This window comes from Molothrus ater, chromosome 7 (genome assembly GCF_012460135.2).
Source record: "Molothrus ater isolate BHLD 08-10-18 breed brown headed cowbird chromosome 7, BPBGC_Mater_1.1, whole genome shotgun sequence".
Classification (NCBI taxonomy): Eukaryota; Metazoa; Chordata; class Aves; order Passeriformes; family Icteridae; genus Molothrus; species Molothrus ater.
This window is the reverse complement of record NC_050484.2, coordinates 22,243,964-22,259,068: the sequence shown is the minus strand read 5'-3', so window position 1 is coordinate 22,259,068 and position 15,105 is coordinate 22,243,964. Positions and strand designations below refer to the sequence as shown.

Sequence of the window (15,105 nt, the reverse complement as noted above, 5' to 3'; positions counted from 1 at the left end):
AAGGAGCTACAGGGACTGTGGGCTGGTCCCCAAGGAGCTACAGGGACTGCGGCCAGCTTCTCCTCCCAAAGCCCTACCCCGGATCAGTGCACCCATTCAGAGCCATCTCTCCCATCCACACGGCCCTGACCCGTGGGCCACCCCACAGCAGCCCCTTTGGACACAAAGGGAGGGCTCTGATGGCTCAGCCACACCATTGCACCCTTCAACCCCTCCCTTCCCCAGCCACCCTGCCCCAGGCAGCCCCCAGCCCAGCCCCTGCCCCACTCAGGTACCTCGCTGTGCCACCTCTCCCCTGCGTCTCTCAGTGCCGGCACCCAGCTCCTGCTGCTTCCCCCAGCTCCCCTCCGGGGTGTCAGTGCGCAGGGACCAAATGTTACAAATGCCTGCAGCTGCTGTCCCCAAAAATACCCTCTGATGACACGCGGGGTTGATAAGAGCGAGCCTGCTCCGTTCAGCGCCGCGCCGAGGCTGGGCTGGCCTACCTATGTATAGCAGCCACCCCAGAGAGCTGCAGGGCTGCTGCAGGCCTGGCTGCGCCTCTGTGCTGGCTCAGCCAGCAGCGAGGGACAGCGTGCCCTGTGGAGAGCATGGCATGGGCTGCAGGGTGTGCTGTACCCTGAGCTGGACACCAGACTGCAGTGAGACAGGACGTGTCACACGGGACATGCTGCATGGGGGGATGTGCTGCACTGGGTGCTGCATGAGATGCCAGGCTGTACTGAATGGGATGTGCAGGACGCTGGGCTGCCAGAGATACAGAGGGGATGCACAGGCTGCCCACCATCCACAGGGCAGGCAGGGTTAGTGGATAGGGAACACCTGGCACTGTCCCCTCAAGCAGTGATGAGAGGAAGGGCATTTGGTCTCCTTACAGCCCATGCCTCTTCTGCATCTCCCACCCTGTGAGCCAGCCCGTGGCTAGACTGCCTGAACAGCATCCTAGGATACTTCTCCTGTACCTGCTGCAAGGTCTCCAGCTAGCCTGCCTCTGTCTCATCTGCTCTTCTCCCCCTAAAGCTGGGCCAGCCTTCTGCAGCGCCAGGTAGAGCAGGAACCTTTTTGCCATCCCTCCTGCTTCATGTCCCCAGGACCCTGCCAATCACCAGACTGACATGGAGATGCCACAACCTCCCTGCTTCTCACCTCGCCCTTTTCAAGGCCCCATCCTCACCTTTTGGCCACCCTGGGGACTGCCACCTGCAAAGTGCCTCCCCCATGCCAGATCCTCACAGTCCTCTGATCCCCACCAGGTCCTTGCCCAGATTTCCCTGCTGTGCACAACTGCTGTCACTTCCCACTAGCTCCCCAGAAGCCCTAGACCTTCAACTCCTCCACCTGGGGGGCACCCAGCATCAGCAGCTGCAAAGCTCACCCAAGGTACCCCCCTGCATCCCTGCCAGCTTAGGCTTCTGGCAGCACCCCAGCCCCAGGCACCCACTGCTGCCGGCAGCATCCCCCTCACACACCCCCCTGCCCGGCCGCCAGCCCCCCCCAGACCACACTGTCCTTGCAGTCCTCGCATTCCAGACGTCTCAGCGCTTTCACAGCTCAGAGATAATATTCACGGCGAGCAGACGTTTGCGTCAGTGTCAGATAGATCTCAATGCCACCCTGCCCCGGGGGGAGCGCCGCGGGCAGACGGGCTGGGCAGGCAGGCAGAAGCCCGCGGCAGAGGAGCCCCCCGAGCTGCCAGCCTGCCAGCCGTGTGCCCCACGGTCATGCTGCTGCTGCTGCACCTGCTGCCTGCCATGCTGCCCAGCGCCGCCCTGGCCAGCTGCACCGCGGCCGGCCCTGACCGGCAGCTCATCCTGGCCAAGGTGCGGGCCCGGGTGCTGGAACACCTGAGCCCCCCCCTGCTCCAGGAGGAGCCACAGATGGAAGCGAGGAGGGTGCACCGGAGAGACGTCCTTGAGAGCACCCAAGTGGAGCCAGAGGAGCTGGAGGACACCTCCCAGGTGATCTTATTCCCTGCCACAGGTAAGGATATCCGATGAAAGGGTGAAGCAGGGTGGGGGGTTGGAGCAATGCAGATGCTGAATGATGGAGAGGCTGATGTGGTGGTCTGTGGGACAAGGGGAGGAAGGTGTGCCAGGCTGGGACATGGGCATGAGTGAGATTTGGTGGAGACCCAGGAGATGGAAAGGTATGGCACACAGGGACACGCAGAACAGTTCAGGACAGACAGCTGAGGGACAGGCAGCACAAGAGGGTGCTGAGAGGCTGGGAAACAGCTGGCCAGGCAGGATGCAGAGACATGGGGAGGGCTGAGGAGCAGGGTGGAAAAGGATGGGATGCTAGGGAATGGAGCAGGATACTGGAAGGTGGCTTGGGATACTAAGGGACAGGGCAGGATGCTGAAGCATGGAGCAGGATGACCAGCTATAACAGCAGGAGATGGGGCAGAATGCTGGGGGATGGGATGGGATGTACATGCTGGGGGAAAGGGGAAAGGATGACCAGGTATGGGACAGGACTGGGAGATGGGCCAGGATGCTGGGGAGGTGGTCAGGATGCAGAGGATGGGAGAAGGGGACAGGATGACCAGCTATGGGGCTGAATGCTGGGGGACAGGGCATGATATGGACTCTGGGGGAAAGGGACAAGATAACCAGCGATGGGGCAGGATATTAAGGGACACGGGTGACAGTATTGGACCAGCCTAGGGCATAGCAGGGATCAGCTGTGGGGCACACAGCTGATATGGACTCTGGGGGAAAGGGACAGCACAGAAGCTGCTGCACAGCACAGCAGCTGCCCTGCACCCTGCCACAACCTATGCCAGCAGCCAGGTGCCCTGCCAGCACTCCAGGGACCTCTGCAACATCCCACTTGCCATCTGGCATTGGGGATTCTCCCCAGGTTTGGGTACACACCCTGATCATCTTTTCCCCCCCGACAGATGTTCCCTGTGAGCCCACACAGCCAGACAAGCTGCTGGAGGAAGAAGGGATTTTCACCTACCTCTTCCAGCCCTCGGCACACACCCTGAGTCGTGTGGTGACTTCTGCCCAGCTCTGGTTTTACACAGGCCCCTCGGCTGCCCCCAACCACTCCACCCCTGACGTGCTGACCCTGTCACCTCAGGGCCGGGTGCCAGTGCCGGCCATGGTGGAGCGAACACCCGAGCACTGGACCGTGTTTCACTTGGCCCCGGTGCTGCTGCCCCAGCTCTGGCAGCCGCTCTTCGTGCTCCTGGTGCGCTGTCCTGGCTGCCCCTGCCTGGCCGAGGGGGACAAGATGCCTTTCCTGGTGGCCGCCACCCGGGCCAAGGGCAGCGAGAGGGCTCGTCGCTCTGCCATGCCCTGGTCCCCAGCTGCCCTGAGCCTGCTGCAGCGTCCCTCCGAGGAGCTAGCTGCCCACACCAACTGCCGCCGGGCTTCCCTCAACATCTCCTTCGAGGAGCTGGGCTGGGACAAGTGGATCGTGCATCCCAGCAGCTTTGTTTTCCACTACTGCCATGGGAGCTGTGCCGCAGGGCACGGGCTGAGCCACCGGCTGGGCGTGCAGCTCTGCTGCGCTGCCCTGCCGGGCACCATGCGCTCCCTGCGCGTCCGCACCACCTCCGACGGCGGCTACTCCTTCAAGTACGAGACGGTGCCCAACATCCTGGCCCAGGACTGCACCTGTGTCTAGGGCATCTTGCAGCCCAGCCCCAGACCGTGAGCCCACCCAGGAGGAGTTGCTTTCCCAGTGGAACCCTGGCCACTGGGATGGGGCAGTTTGGCTGTACCACCCTCCCCTGCACAAGCCAGATTTTTGGGCTGGCCCAGGTACCATCACACTGCCAGACTTGCCCTAGGGCCAGTCCCAGCTCAGAGCAAATCAGGGCATGGCTGGGCATAGATAGGCACAGCCTATGGCAAAGGCATCGCTGCCCTGCCAAAGCCAGGCTGCTGTCCGCAACCGGTTTAGCCCTCATCTCTCCCACCTGCTTCCCTCCTGCAGTTCTGCACCCCTACGAAGATCAGTGTCTTCCTCCTGCTGCAGAGTTCAACAGCATCCCCCGTGCTCCAGGCAGGGCCAGGCTGCTGCAGCAGGATCAGGAGGTGCCTGGGTGAGCCCATGAACCTCACACTGGTGGGCAGGGCTGGTAGCACACATGGCACCACAAGTGAGCCCTCTCCCAGCAGCACAGCTTGTTGGAACCTTCATGGGATGAGTGAAATAAACCTGTTCCCTTTACTAAAGCAGCCTGGAAACACCAGCTTCTATCTAGATGGAGAAATGAGGGGATGGGCAAATACTGTTAGAGGAATCCAGCTCTGATTTGGGGTACCAGAGCGGGGATTGGAGTATGCTGGCCAAAATGGGCATGGTGTGGCTGGGTTTGATCCTGCCCCAGGCAGGGGTGTGCAGAGCAGAGCAACATCCCTTCTGCTCTAGGCAACAGGTTGTGCAGGAACAGGGGCAGCGGAGGGCTGGGGAGCCAGGGGCATGGTGGGAGGATGGGGAGGCAGAGGAAAGCCCCTCGCCTGGCCCCCTGACAGTGATAGGGCCAAATGGGAACGTGGCCAGTGCAATCCCTCTCCAGCAGGATGATGACGGCTGCCCCAGCTGGCCGCAGCCGCCTCCTCATGGCAGGAACAACTGAGTCACCCTGGGCAGCAGGGAGGTCCCAAGGCACCCAGGGCAGCGCCAGCCCAGACGCACAGGATTCCCTTCCCACCCCTTCCTCCCAAATGAGCGGATGCAGCAGTTCAGTACAAAACGTCTTCAGCCTTTACTAATATAGATATTAAAAAAAAAAAAAAAGAAAACCAGAGTGACAATCATTTCCGAGTAAAAAACAACGCTACAAAAGTCCCCATGTGACCCAGGCTGAGATGATGAGGAATGCTCCACTGGCTCCCGGCCGAGCCCAGCTCGGGGCACCACGTCCCCACACTGTGAGGCCAGGGTCTGGCTCTGTGCAGGGGGTCCCAGCCCTACAGCCAGAGTGGGAGGAGACAAGTTTTGGTCCAAGGGCGGCCTGCCAGGACAGGGCGGAGGCAGTGGGAACGACAGCCCCTGACCTCTGCACAGACATTTCCAAGCAGGCCAGCCACGCAACTCACAGCTCCATGCCAGGATGCTGTGCAGCACAGCCCCCCAAGCTACAAAGTCACTTTCTGGCAGTGCAGTGCCACCAGGACCTCTCCCACCCCCTCCAAAAGTAATGCCAGCCTGGCCCTCTGTCCCACAGCTTGGCCCGGCCAGCCAGACCCCCAGCTTGCTCCCCTAAGTCCCTCACACCTCAGGGAGCAGTACCAAAATCACTGGCATATGCACAGCACCAGCCAGTGCTGCCACAGGTGGCAGAGGGCATGGGGGGGCACAGGGAGGTGTGAAGACAACATGCTGGGGAAAATAGGTGTGGGAGGAGGAAAAGTGGGTGAAACAGGAGATGGGGGGGCACAGGCCCAGAGTGGAGATTGGGATGGAGTATAAAAATGCCAGGGTGCACATGTTGATGGGTTTATAAAAACGTACAAAAATAAGATATTCCCTTTTTGAAAATTAAGTAGGAATGAACCCCATGGCCCTCGAACCCTCTGCTGCCCACTGGGACAGGGCTGCCCAGACTGCCCCGCTGGGCAGGCGTGTGGCATCCTTTGCCCTGTGCTCCTGGCAGGACGCCTATCCTGCGGTGGCGGTGGCAGCCACTCCAGCAGACACCGCTGTCATCCCTGGCGACACTCACAGCCCTGTGGGGAGCAAAAAGCAGGTTAGCACCCACCCCAGGGGGAATGGCATCCTCTCTCCAGGGGAGCCTTGGGGCAGCCCCCCATGCCTCCACCCAGTGGGCAGGATCCATCCCCCGTCCTGGCTCACCCGTGGTCCTGTCGCAGGTGGCGGTCCCCTTCTCATGGGCCAGGTTGAGGCGGTTCTGCTCGGCAGCGATGCCGTTGGCCTCGGGGCTGCTGCTGCGGGCAGGGCTGGGGGGCCGTGGCGGGGGCTGCAGGTGGAAGGCCACCTCCAGGTGCTCCTGGGCCAGGCGCAGGTGCTCACGCAGCCGGTCCAGCTCGTGCACCGGGGGAGCTCCAGCCAGGGCGAAGCGCCCCTGGGCCAGGCTCTCCCGGTAGTCCAGCTTGCTGTTGGTCAGTGGGGCTTGCGGCAGCTCCTTCTTCAGGGAGTGGTAGGTGGGGGGAGCGCTGGGGGCTTTCTTGGGGTATTGCGGTGCAGGACTGTCGCCAGTTGGGAGTGGGGGGCCATCGGCTTGGCTCAGGGCATCACGGATACGCCCCACGCCAAGATGCAAGAGCTCGCAGAGGTTGAGGAAGAGGCAGAGCCCGCTGACGGCGTACATGATGAGGAGGAAGATGGTCTTCTCAGTGGGGCGGGAGACAAAGCAGTCGACAGTGTGTGGGCAGGGGCTGCGGCTGCACACGTAGGAGGGGCTCACCTCAAAGCGGTACAGCAGGTACTGCCCGAAGAGGAAAACCATCTCCAGCACGGAGCGGCACAGCAAGTGTAGCACATAGGCACGCATCAGCCCGTCCTGCTTGATACGGCGCCGGCCATCGTGCTTCTCTCCGCCCTCTGGGCTCTTCTCCTTCTCCACCTCGATCTCCTCAAAGATCATGGGGTCTTCTTCATTGTCATCTTCTGCCTCCTCATAGTCTCGCCCGGCTCCCCGGCGCACCATGGGCATGCGTGCCCGCTGGGCTGCCGGCGGCCGGCGCCGCGAGGCCTCGGGCATGCGAGCGATGCGGTGCATGGCAAAGCCCAGGTAGAGCACCGACGGCGTCGCCACCATGATGATCTGGAAGATCCAGAAGCGGACGTGGGACAGGGGCGCGAAGGCGTCGTAGCAGACGTTCTCACAGCCCGGCTGCTGCGTGTTGCAGACAAACTTGCTCTGCTCGTCGTAGTAGATGGACTCTCCCCCCACGGCCGTCAGCACGATGCGGAAGACAATGAGGACGGTCAGCCAGATCTTGCCCACGAAGGTCGAGTGGTTGTTGATCTCCTCCAGGAGCCGCGTCAGGAAACTCCAGCTCATCCTGACCAGGCAGTTGACTCAAATCCTGCAAGGAAGGGGCAGGCAAAGAGGCACTGAGTAATTTCACAGGCATCTCACATCTCACCGGGACCCTGAAGTCTGCCAGCTGCTAGCCCAGCTCTGTCCCGCTCCCTCTTCCAGCACCACTGTCCCTTCCCTTACCCACAGATCCATAAACACAGCCCTGCTCAGGAAGCTGCCTCCCCAAAACTTTATTCCCTGCTCAGCACCGCCTCCCTGTGCTCCCATCTGCATCCTGCTCCCATCCTCCTGCCGGCCAGGTGGGTGGAGGGATGGGGAAAGGCTGGGACATCCTGGTTGCCTGCAGGGACACATCTAGGGGAAGAGTGAGCACAGTCACAACCAGAGCAAACATGCCAGTGTAGGGCAGTACCAGCTGGGGACTGTGAGGGGACAAGCAGGAGCAGAACCACTTCCTTCTCCCCTAGTGACACGACATCTATTTATCACCTGGCACTGAACAGGTCCCTAACCAGCGTCATACCCTGTGAAAGCACTCACACCCTCCCACAGGGGTCCACAGGCCACTGGAGGAAGGCAACACATGGCAGCTCCACTGGCCCACTGCAGCTGCCAGCCCTGAGCCCTGGCTGAGGGGGGCAGGTCCCCAGAGCAGCATCCCCTGCCATGTGCTAACCAGCCAGGTCCCCTTCACTCCACAGAGCTCTCCTCCGAGGGCCAGTAGAGATGCAGCATCACTCTCCCACCAAACCTCAGTGGTGCACCATCTCTCCTGCAGGACCCCAGCCCCAGAGCCTGCAGTGGCCAGTGCTCACAGCACCCTGCATCTTGATGGAAAGGGCTGGTGGGAGAGTAGAACAGGGAACAGGACAGTGATAGCAAGGGGCAGTGTGAGGTAGCCAAGGAATTGCACAAAACCCTGGCAAAACAGCTGACACTAGAGATTGGGGAGGAAATTACAAGGACCATGTCACATCTCCTGACCAAAGAAGACACAAGACACCCACACCCACTGCCCACCCTGGTTTCAGCAGCTTGTGCATGAGATGATGCAAGCCAGGGCAGCAGGTGGCAGGGATGGCCCAGAGTGAGCAGAAGGTATGTGTCTGCACAGAACCTCCAGCAGCCCCTGCCAGCCCCATCCCATCACCTCTGGCCAGGGCATGTCCCTGCAGATAATGATTGATGCTGCACTGATTCCACTATTGTCCAGAACAAGAGGATCTCTTACAGTAAGCTCAGCCAGCCTCCTGACCAACTACACCAAAGCAGAACAGTCCCTCCAGCACAAGCATCTCTGCTGGGGACGTGCTCTTGCTGCAGGAGGTGGCACAGGCTGGTGGCACCAGGGACCCAAATTCAGCCCATCAGGGCCACCATCCTCCCGTGGTCATATGCCCTGCAAGGTTTCACTGCTGCCCTGTCTCCCAGGTGTGAACCCCTCTCCCCCAGCACCTCCCTGGAAGGCGGGTGCTTTGTGTCTGCCTTTACCCTAGTCTCTAGCAGCACACCACCCTGGCACCAGGGTGAAGAACAAGGTGAGGGGACAAGGCAGGAGGACAGTTCCAGGAACTAAAACCCAAGCTATGTCAAACCACGACAGGTACCAAGGCCAAGGAAAGCAAAAAAATAGGGTGGCATTGCTGTGGTGGCTATGGAAGTGTGGCATGGGAATGGCTGGCAACGTGGGATGGCAGCAGCAGTGGGCATAGCCAGGGCAGAGCTACCTGCAGCCTGTCCCCTAGCCGGGGCAGGTGTCCAGAGGCCAGTTTTCAAAGCAGCACAGCCACCCAGGGCCTCCCGGCCACGCTGGGAGTCAGGACTAGCACTACATACCTTGGCTGGGCCCTACACCCAGCCCTCAGTCCTACCGACCCCAGTCCCCCCGCGTGGGGCTCCCAGTCCCCTCTGCCCTGTCGGGGACCCCCAGTTTCCCCTGCCCAGGGGCACAGCAGCAGGCATCTCCCCCTGGGGCTCACCGGCCCCTGCTCATCCGGGGTCGCTGTCCGACTGACCCCTGCCACCCTGGGGACGAGCCCTCAACCCCAGCCTTCTCCGGGTCCCCGGTCCCACCGATTCCAGCGCCCCGAGGGCATCCAGCCCAGCTGGCCCCGCCTGTCCGAGACCCCCAGCCCGCGATCCCAGCCGCCCGCGGCCCCAGCCCACGCCTGGGGCTCCCGCCGCCCGGGGTACCGTCCCCTGCCCACCTGCCTGGCCCTGTCCCGCCGCCCCGCTCCCTCCCGCAGCACCCCGGCCCCACTCACGGCGCACCGGGACGAGCGGCTCCCGCCGGCAGGGCGGACAAAGCGGTGGGGCGGCGCGCCGCCGCCTCCCGCCGAACAAAGGGGCCCGGGGCCGCCCCGCCCCGCTCCCGCCCGCCGGTGCGCACCGACCGCCCCGCTCACATCCCCCCCCCGCGGGTCCCGCTCCGCAGCGGCAGCGCCCGCGCCACGCGGCCCGAGCGGCGGCCCCGACCCGACCCGCCCCGCTCCGCTCCGCGCGTCCTGCGCCCGTCGGGCGGTGCCGCCCTCGGTCCTGCCCGCCCGCGGCTCGGGGGGCCGCGCTGGGCTACGGGCAGGGGCCGGCGCTGGCCAAAACTCTCCCAGAGGCGCCTCCCGCCCCCGCAGTTCCGTCCGGCCCCGCTGACCGGCTCTGTCTCCGCGCCCCCGCGCAGCCCTGGGCTCCCGGGAGGCCGCTCCCTCCCGGAGCGAAGCGGAGGCTCCCCGCCCGCTGTTCGCTCCGAACCGCGGGTGCGGCTCAGCCCGCGGCCTTTTCAGGGGTGAGTCCGGCCGCAGGGTCAGAGGAAGGAGCCCCCGCTCCGGCCTGAGAGTCTTCTGCACAATAACCTCCTGTTCCTTGTAGCATTCTTCCCCGCCCAGTGGAGAGCGAGGATGGAAGAAAGGAGAGATCTGGTGGCGCAGAAGAGAGGTGACCCCACACATGGTGGGAACGCAGAACAAGACATGCCTGTGTGGTGGTAATGTGCCTCAAGCCTTTTGAACCCCGTGCTGCTTCTGGTGTCCCAGGCCAAGTTCCTGCAGCAGGATAGGGCTGAGCATGCAGCACCTCGAGATGTGCCCTTAGAGTCACCTACTGCACCGCCAAGGCCAGCACAGTGGCAGCAGCGGCTTTGAGTCACCACCCTGGAGACGTGCCCTGTCCTTTCACCAAGGGACCCTGGCCACTCAATTTCTGCACTGCTAAAATTGGCTCTGTGGGAATTTTGTTGGGGCTGAGTTTCCACACTGGGCCAACCACACCCTTGACGTCCTGGGCCCCCAGGAAGGGATACTGAGCAGTCTTGCACAACCTGAATCATCATGCCAAAGCTGGTGTCTGCATAAGCTCATGAAGGACTGCTTCTCCTTACTGAAACACCTGCTCCTTCTGCTGAAGGGTTTCTATGAACTGGCGCTCTGGTGCAGCACTGGGGCTGGCTGGGGCAAGGAGAGTTATGGGGACTGTGGCCATCACATCCAGTGTGGGGTCTTGGTTATTTTGCTGCAGCCCTGCTGCTTCCCTAAATCAGCAAAGCCACCAGGGCATTGCATCAGCACCCACAGAGCCTGGACACAGGCTTATTGCTCTTACATGGGAAGGCAACTGGAACCCCTCAGAGCAGTGATCTGTATCCTGACAGAGATGCAGGTGTGTGCACAACAGGCTGGGGAAAAGGGCCTTGCTTGGTGCTCTTGCTCACTCCTTCCTTCTCCCCAGCTCATGGATGGGTCAGTCCCAGGTAACAGATTAAGTTCTATGGAGGGAGAGCTGCAGCAAAGGGAGGGGAATTTGACCAGAACATGAAGAAATAGTTTTCATTGAATCCCATTCTCATGCATGCAACTGTGGGATTAACATTTCTGTAAGGGAAAAGTGCGTTCCAGATTCAGCACAGACACTTGGGTCATAATCTCCATCCCAGGCCAGGAGAAACAGGAAGAGGTGGATGCAAGGAGACAGCAAGCTGTGCATGGAAACTCAAGCTTTTTCTTTTGGAAGGATGTAGGGGAGGTTTCAGCTCCAGAAATGAAACCCAGAGCTGCAGGGAAGAGACACCTGCAGTGCAGCATGGAGAGGTGGGAACAGGGCAGTGGGCTGCCAGCATGAGGACAGCATTCCAGCATGCTGGGGAGGTCAAGCAGCACATGTTCAGCCTCCTGCTCTTGCCTGGCAGTTGAAGTGACTTGTGGCTTTCCCCACAGTAACCACTTGTTTTCTAGTGTTTCCAGCCTGGAAAGCTTGCCTCCAGCCTGGCTTCAACCCCAGGCAGCTGAGCAGTTTGCCAGGGGTAAGGGACCTATGTGACCCCTTGACTCTGTTGCTCAGTGCATTAAGAACAAGCCCCTGTTTCATCAGCCTCACGTTAAACCGGGAGTGTGACCTCCAAGACGCTGCAAAATGAAGCCCTTGTGCCCAGAAAGAAGGTGCTTGTTGCACTGGGGTCAGGCACCACTGCTGCAGCATTTTTGCACAGCACAGCTCAGCCCATGCCTGGGCTGCAGGGTGGGGATGGCCTTGGCAGGCCAGGCCTGGGGCTGGTGTCACACAGCCCACAGACAGGCATTACTGTGCTTGTCAGCATCCAACCATTGGCGTCAGAGCCCTCCAGCTTCCCCTGTGATGCTGCCCTGAGTGTTCCTGCACTCTACCCTTTTCTTAAACTTGCATAATCCAAATGCCTGCAGAGGCATCATTCTTTCAGCTTGGGGCAGAGGGGAAACCCACATCATCCGGGAAAGGAAGACAGGGGACGAAGGGCGTTGCCCACCCTTATCCCTTTCCACATCAGCTGAGCCTGACAGAGCATAGTGGGCAGGAAGGATGTACAGACCAGCAGTCTTGTGGGCTCTGGTCAAAGACCAGCTTTGCAGAGGAAACAGGGGCACTGTCACTATCCGCAAAAACCGGGATCAGCCCCAAACCTCCGAGTCTGTGGGGCAGAGCCACGGAAGGGCAGCTGCACAGCCTAGTGAGAGCAAGGGGAGCTGGCAAAAGAGGAGATAGTGGCTGAGGGGGAGTGTAAGCAGAGGGATAAGAAGAACATCCACTTCTTGGACAAGTGCTGCAGCTCAGGATGGACATTGACAAGAGCTGGTGCAAGAACTCCCTCTCTGTTTAGGCACAGTGCTGCAAGAGAGGCACCCTCTGAGATGCCAGTGCCAGCCCCTGCCTTGGCCACGAGACACAGGGTGCAGGGCCCAGTCTGGCTCTTGATAGCAGCCTCAGTTTCTGCTCTGATCAATACAGCAGGATGGGCTGGGCCCTGCCGTGACTGCCTCTGCTTTTGGGGACAGTGGCAGTAAGGCAGGTGGTGGGGCTGGGCGCCCTGGGTGTGTTTGCTGTGGGGTGACATGGACAATGCCTGGCTGCTGCTTGGCAGTGGGCTGAGGAAGCCAGCTCCACCCTCTCCAAGCAGGGCCGAGCAGGCAGCACTAGAGGTAGGTAGCACTGCAGGTAGGCAGAGGTAGGCAGCACGCAGCCCTGGCAGCAAACATGCTCTTCCCAGATTAAACAACTTCTCTGGCACTGGGACATGGAGCAGACAATTCTATTAGGGATTGTTTGTCCTGATACAGGACAGCTCCATAATTAGCTTAATACCCTTCCTCTGATAAGGGGCAGAGGCACACTCCATTGCAGCAGCACAAAGGGCAATGACCGTGCCCTCCATCAGAGGCTGAGCAAAGGCTAAGATGGCTTTAAAATAGTTTCCTTCCCTTTTATTCCCCCACTTGATTATGCAGCACAGTAGGGGCACAGCCCCTGCTCTCCTCTCTCATGCTACGGTGTCCTTCACAGTTCCTGGGTGCTTCTGGTGACTTCTGCCAGGACCATGCACAGCACTGGAGCCCAGCCTGTGTTGGCTGCTCTTCCCCTGCCTGCCAAACTGGAGGGCAGCCCACAGGGAAGGGCTTTACACAGGCCCCCGACCCTGCTCTGTGTGCTGGGTAAGGATCACTGGCACCTTGGAGAGATGAAGCTGGCCAGACAGGTCCATGACAAATGAGGAACATGTGCTCTTTGCTGCTACATCTCACATCCCCTGGAGATGAGGCCAGCAGGGATATTCTGCTAGAAGTAAATGACCAGTCACTCCAGTCACCAGGCTTTGCTAGTTCAGCACGGTGCAAGGGAGCTATGAGCATACAAGCTATATGTGCTCAAGGCAGCACTGCTTTAGAGGGCAGAGATGCAGCAAGAAGCACTGAAATAGCCAAGCCCATGACTGAAGGCATCATTTTCATTGATAACAGCAGAGTGAAGCAGGGCTGGTATGTGCCCATGGAGCAGTGGTGGTAGCTTCAGGCTAGTGGCAATGGCCCGCCCGAGCCCATGGCTGCCTGCAGCCTGTCTCTAAAGCCCTGTGGCCACCCTAGCCTGGGAATCCTTGCAGCTACATACACCTCGAGAAGAGACTGCTGCAGGCAAGCACAGGCAGAGAAACAGAGGTTCAGACCAGCCTTACTCGGTGCTAGCAGCTGAGTGCTGGAGCACAGTGCACCCAGAAAAGGAGAAGAAGGAGCAAAATCCAGATTGTTTAAGAGCACAGCTGGGGGATGGCATAATCAAAACTGAGACAGGCAGAAGGTATCTGCAGCTGGTTCAATGTATATTCCACCTTTCTGCAAACCCCAGCTGTCCTACACAGGCCCAGTTCCCACACAGCCATCAGTGGGATGCCTGCAGTGCTGGATGGTGGAATGTGTTAGGGGAGCCCTTGCACACACCCAGCTGATGCAAGGAGACCAGTGAATGTAATCACTGCACCAGGTGCAGGAGGCCCTACAGCAAAGCATTTGTGATCATGGAGTAACCAAAAAGGGGTTAATCTGTAATAACCAGGAGAAAATGCTAAGCGAAAACAAATCAAGTGTTTCATGAAGAGGCAGGAGACAGGTTGCAGCAGTGCATGTGAGCTTTCCTGTCAGTGCAGCAGCCAAAGGAATGCAGAAAAGCAGGGTGCTGTTAAGGGGACCAAGAGGCTGGTGCTGAGCTGGGAGCACAGACCACCAGAGACATGGCAAAGATGAGAAGCAAATAAGTAGTTACCTCTGAAATAAAACGTGGGAAGAGCTTGAGAAGAGCTGTGGACAGGCACACAACCAAAACCTTTGGTTCTGGCAGTCCACACTTTGTCAGGCCCCTGAACACATACCCAGATACTGGAGTAGCAAAGGTACAGCTTGGCTAGGACCAGAAAAGCAAGTTCCAGGGATGAGTGTTCTCAGGGAATCAGCTGGAGCAGAAGAGACATCAACGAGCTGGTCCAGTAACTCCAAATTTGACTCTTGCCCTTTGTGAAAAACGCAGCTATAGAAGGTGAAGGCAGAACTTACACAAGCTCCTTAAATGGCAAGATGAACACATAAATCCTTACTGGTGTTTACTGGCTCAGCTCTCTCAGAGTCCTTGAGCAGCAGCCACATGCTGATTGAGGAAGAGGGGAGAAAGTGGGATGAATTGTGACATCTGCCTCTGGACACTACAGATCTTATCAAGTCTATAGATGGCTAGATAAAAATATTGGCCACTGTGGGCCTTCAGCAACTCAACTGCCTCTGAAGTGACAGAAAAATGTCCAATAGTACAGTGACCCCAAAAAAGAGTGGCCTTCAGACCCAGGATGGAAACTGAACTTCCTGCTCTCCTAAGGCTATGAGAATGGCATAGATGGGTTTGAGCAGGAAGGGAAACTTTATTGCATCTTTCCAGGGAAGCAGCAGGATGCAGTGAGGCCAAGTCCCTGCTGTTTTCTTGATGACAGAAACTGAAGCCACTGACACCAACTTTGGGCATGTGGAATGTTTAAATGTCATAGAGACTACTGTGAATAGCTGCCATATTCAATATCCAAAGAACACAGGCATCAGGTCACTGAATGTCAAAAGCACATCTTTATAAAAATCAACATCACATTGACATAAAATACAGGTTTGTCACTAAGGACTGAACAGTCAGAAAACTTGCCCTGAAGCTGCAGACTGAACATTCATAGGAAAACAGAGATGCTGTTCTGGGAAAAGCTACCATCAGTAAAGGTCCCTACTTAGGGTATCAGATCCCACCTATCAGCACCTAATGTAACAGGTCCATTTCTGCCCACCCCCACAGGGAGCTTCAACTGCATCAAAACATCA

The 15,105-nt window shown here is 59.2% G+C and overlaps 2 protein-coding genes across 3 annotated transcripts; one reads left to right on the top strand and one right to left on the bottom strand.

Annotated features, from left to right (window-relative positions):
- The first annotated feature begins 1,706 nt into the window (after positions 1-1,706).
- Positions 1,707-3,683, top strand: INHA (inhibin subunit alpha). Its single transcript, XM_036387046.2, has 2 exons — positions 1,707-1,980; positions 2,903-3,683. The coding sequence occupies exons 1-2, from the start codon at positions 1,722-1,724 to the stop codon at positions 3,634-3,636; spliced, it is 993 nt and encodes a 330-aa protein (XP_036242939.2). The 5' UTR covers positions 1,707-1,721; the 3' UTR covers positions 3,637-3,683.
- Positions 3,684-4,754: 1,071 nt separating this feature from the next.
- LOC118689199 (gap junction gamma-1 protein-like) lies at positions 4,755-9,280 on the bottom strand. 2 transcript variants are annotated; one of them, XM_036387338.2, is made up of 3 exons: positions 9,239-9,280; positions 5,815-7,010; positions 4,755-5,687 (listed from the first exon to the last, which is right to left on the bottom strand). In XM_036387338.2, exons 2-3 carry the CDS (start codon positions 6,983-6,985, stop codon positions 5,680-5,682), a joined length of 1,179 nt encoding a protein of 392 aa, XP_036243231.1. In that variant the 5' UTR covers positions 6,986-7,010; positions 9,239-9,280; the 3' UTR covers positions 4,755-5,679. The 2 variants fall into 2 exon arrangements, with proteins under 2 accessions (XP_036243231.1, XP_036243230.1); XM_036387337.2 differs by having other exon boundaries at positions 9,232-9,272.
- Between the last annotated feature and the right edge of the window lie 5,825 nt (positions 9,281-15,105).